Genomic DNA, 4503 nt, shown 5'->3' with positions numbered 1-4503 from the left:
TCTTTCCCTGCTTCAACATGGGTATTCATGTTTTAGTTACTTAAATGACTGGAATGTACTTTCTCCTTTTGTTGCTGTTAAAGTAGAAGAGGACGATTTAAAACAAACTCTTCCTTATTTAGAAATTATTGTAGTACCTGGAAGGAACTGTCATCACTACACGAAGTAGAACGAGTTCTTCAAGCTGCAGTTTGACATTAGGAAAAAAAATTGTTTCTGGCAATATTTCATTTGTTTTGAGTATAATCATTGAAGGCTGAGTCAAAAGCATTTAGTATTCTATTAAAATGTTCATGCTGAAAAGTTAACGTATGCTTTTTTAAGTTTTGAGAGTATAGGTAAGTTCTAGACTTCCATGTGTACATATAAATTGCACTGCAAATTGCATGTTTTCTGCATTGAAGGTCAGTGAAGCTGCTTCCTGTGATCCAGTTCCTTCAGAAAAGCATCCAACGTCATTTTGAAGATGTTTCAAAACTGTACGTATTGTTGTATTTAAAAGTTTAAATCAAAACCCTGCACAAAATTTGTGGATGATAGTCTGGTATTAGAATTTTTGAGATAATCTTCTTTTAGAGTTGTATTTTTATTTCAGGAGGAAAATGAAATCTTATTTCTGACTTGTTTCTATTTATTTTTATAGCTGTGAATGGAATATCTACAATATTAAATACGCATTGGCCATTTCACAACAGCGGGGTATGAAACGTCTGGCAGAAGAACCATCAGAAGATGAAGAAGATTTAGATTCTGACAATGATTATCTTATGCAAGAAGTTCATAAAAACAATTCAAGTCCCTAATTACTCATTGTGAGAGGGAGAATACTCAAGACTGATTTTATGCAGTGGTATTCACTAAGAATGAGTGGCCCTCATAGTGGCATAATTTAGCTCTTCTTAACAGTGTGGATGGAGTTACATATGAGTTAGTGGGAGAAATGTAGTATAGACAGAGTGCTCTCCATGGCATATTTGGTGTGCCCTTTGGCCATAACAACTCGACAGCATTGATTTCTTGATTAATTGATTTTTTTTTTATATTAATATTCCTGCTTTCAGTAAGGAAAAAAAGTATTCTTCTATAGGTGAAGTTAGAAGTCTGACTGGAAGAAGTGCATTCTTTATTAAAAAAGCATTGTACATAGATGAAGTAGTTTTCTAATGCAGGCTTGTCACACTTCGGACTTTTTTTTTTTTTTAATCCTGTTTTAAAATCATTCTTAATTGGAGGTAAACATACTGCTCTCAACTTGTTTTGAACATTTTACTTGGTTTTAATACCTACATTTTACTAGAACACTTGTTTTCCTGGTTCTATAGCTTCCAAATCTGATGAAGTGTCAATAATGATAAATGATATATCCATAACAGTGAATACAGGAGAAAATTTACTGGGCTGTACAACTTTTGCAGAGGTTTAATTATCTTGAGATACTGTAGTAAAAATTTGTTTGGAAAATACAAACTTAATAATGTAACTTAAACTGTAAGAGAACGTGGTACAAATGTTTCTTCTGATGAAAGCCTCTTCTTGTCTTGTTTTTTAAAATGTTTTTAATTAACATTAAAATCTGAAACTTTTGATTTCCTTGGGTTTTGTGAATTCATGTGAAGATGGCGATAATATTGGTGAAGTCCTGAATGCAAGGAGCTATACCCATGCTTGTAATACTTTCAAGCCACATGTTGAAAGGGCTGTGTTAATGAAGATACTGCAACTATATTAACAATGAGCCAGAATTATTTTTTTATCTCCGGTGTATTCTGTTCTTCTGGATTTGTTTTCTGGTCACTTTCCTCTCCTGGAATAGAGGAGAGGTATGAATATTAAAAACTGCTGAAGAAAAAGTAAGTCCAAACTACACAGGAGACATGTACAGTCAGTTTGTAGAATTTCAGTATTTAAAATACAGATGCACTTACTACTTAAATAAAACATAGCAAACAGATTTGTTTTTCTCACAGTAGAATGTTTAAAAATATCTTCAGTTGCTGATGTCCTCTTATGTCCTAACATTTTCACAGTCATGCCAATGTTTCAGGGTCTCAGAGGTGTGAAGGTGGAGTGATGTTTGTGGAAGATGCTTTGTGTATTATGGGGTCTGGAATTGCTTGTCATTCTTCACTCTTTTGCCATGTCCTCCTACCATGGTTAGAAGGGAGGCATGGGTAGGTAGGGGTGAAGCAGCATAAGAAAGTGACAAAAAGGCATCTTGGAATCCTTGTAAAACCAAAGTGCTTAAGCTATCATGAAAAACATGATCGTTACCTAACGTATAACATAGTTGCTACTTCCTAATCTATTTTACTGTTTTTCATATACATGTCATCTTTGCATGTTCTTTTTTAAATACCATATTCTTTTCCCCAAACTGTATGTCATCAACAGACAGGCTGTAATCATTCTGGAAATGTCACAGCACTAGCTTTGTGCTCTGTAAAATAGGAGTTATGCTGTTGTATGAAGTCAGCTAACTTGATTCCTCAATTTGTATTTGTCTCTTGGGTTTACAGTATTACAAAACACAGAATACAGAGAAAATAGGTCTTTCAGAACAGCATCTTAGAAACATGTTTTTGGGTTATAGTCTTCATGTTTGAAACTGTCCTGGGTTCAGCTACAGCAGTCATTTTTTCTCCTTCTCAGTAGCTGGTGCAGTGCTGTGTTTTTGACTTTCAATCTGGGAACAGTGCTGATAGCACCGATGTTTTTAGTTGTTGCTAAGTAATGTTTACTCTGACCAAGGACTTTCTCAGTCTCATGCTCTGCCAGGGAGGAGGGGAAGCCAGGAGGAAGCAGAGGCAGGACACCTGACCCAAACTGGCCAAAGGGGTATTCCATACCACAGCACGTCATGCCCAGTCTATAAACTGGGGGGAGTTACCCGGAAAGCCCAGATCGCTGCTCGGGTCGGGCTGGGTATCGGTCGGCGGGGGGGGAGCGGTTGTGTCCTTTTCCCTTGTTATTCCTCTTATCATTATTATTGGTAGCAGCAGTGGTTTGTATTATACCTTAGTTACTGGAGTGCTGTTATCTCAACTCGTGGGAGTTACATTCCTCCGATTCTCCTCCCCATCCCTCCGGGAGCGGGGGAGGAAGGAAGAGGGGGGGGAGGGAGCGAGCGGCTGCGTGGTTCCAAGTTGCCAGCTGGGCTTAAACCACGACAGAAACATTTCTGAAGATGAAGGCTTCACTAAAAGTATGTTTTAGAAAGTTCAAGAGCCTTGAGAGGACGTGAGAGGGGTAGTGGAGCACCAGTTATATACGACGTAAAGATATGTTCTAGTTGCATTAGTCATTTGGCTTAAGCTGTTATAAGCTTCTAGGTAATCAAGACAAATTTTACGATGCACATGAAAGCCGATACAATTTTCCAGTGTGCCCTACCATCTTCATAGAAAGAATAATGAAAATACGAGGGTTTAAGTCTTGTCCAAAGTTTGATCCTTGTGCTTGTTGGCATAATTTGCGAGTCTAACAATGGGCTATGTGGGCTGAGGTTTGGTTTTGAATGAGCACTTAATTTGAGCTCATCATATATATATATCATAGAATAGTTTGGGTTAGAAAGGACTTCAAGATCATTTAGTTGCAACCCCTCTGCCATGGTCAGGACACCTCCCCCTGGACCAAGTTGCTCAAAGCTCTGTCTAACCTGGCCTTGAACACTGCCAAGGATGGAGCTTTTGTACCACTCTCACAGTAAAGAACTTCCTTACATGTAACCTAAATCTCCCTTGTTTAAGTTTGAACCCATTTCTCCTTGTCCTATTGCTACAGCCCCTGACAAAGAGTCCCACTCTAGCATCCTTGTAAGGCCCCTTTTGGATGCTGGAGGTCTTCACACAACTTTTTCTCCAGGCTGAACAGCCCCAACTTTCTCAGCCTGTCTTCATACGGGAGGTGCTCCAGCCCCCTTATCATCCTCATGGCCCTCCTCTGGACTTGCTCCAAGAGCTCCATATCGTTCTTTGGGGACACCAGAACTATACACAGTATTCCATGTGGGGTCTCATGGGAGCAGAGTAGAGATGTCTGTATGTATTTCAACAGGGCTGTCTTGTATGTAGCTTTGTTTCCTTAATAAAGAAGAGGGAAATAAAAGGCAGCTTTTATTGGGAAGAAATTTACCAGTGATGAAACTTAGCACTGTGTAACATTTCTTTTATCTTTGTCTCTATTCTTTAAAAGCAATACACTATTTCACAAGATCCTAGAAATAAAGAAGTGAATCTGTCCCTGTATGTTGTTTTATTTATCCTATTTCTGTTAGCAGTTGTAGCCTCAGCAGCCCCTTGTCATCCTTGGCTGGGTGTGTTCCCCCTGCAGCAGGCTGCATGCACCTTGTGACTACCCCCTCTCACTTGCAAAAGCAAGCTGGTGCTGCTAGGCTTGTGCTCAATACAAGTCCCGAGAATTTATTTGTACGTTTTTAACTTTTATTCTTTTTTTCACTACGTTATTACTAAATGAGGTTAGCAAAGGGACCAAGGGGCCTGC

At 38.8% G+C, this 4503-nt stretch overlaps 1 protein-coding gene across 1 annotated transcript in view; it reads left to right on the top strand.

Annotated features, from left to right (window-relative positions):
- LOC104403176 (periodic tryptophan protein 2 homolog) overlaps positions 1–959 on the top strand; it is a gene marked incomplete at its 5' end in the record, with an annotated part of 16083 nt that extends 15124 nt beyond the window's left edge. The window contains 2 exons of the mRNA XM_010011235.1: positions 405–479; positions 644–959. Of these exons, the coding sequence (XP_010009537.1) occupies positions 405–479; positions 644–803 (235 nt within the window). The remainder of the gene's footprint in view (positions 1–404; positions 480–643) is intronic.
- Between the last annotated feature and the right edge of the window lie 3544 nt (positions 960–4503).

This window comes from Nestor notabilis, unplaced genomic scaffold (assembly GCF_000696875.1).
Source record: "Nestor notabilis isolate BGI_N333 unplaced genomic scaffold, ASM69687v1 scaffold15743, whole genome shotgun sequence".
In the NCBI taxonomy this organism is placed as follows: domain Eukaryota; kingdom Metazoa; phylum Chordata; class Aves; order Psittaciformes; family Psittacidae; genus Nestor; species Nestor notabilis.
Note: the sequence above shows the minus strand (reverse complement) of the source record. Positions and strands in the feature narration are given on the sequence as shown.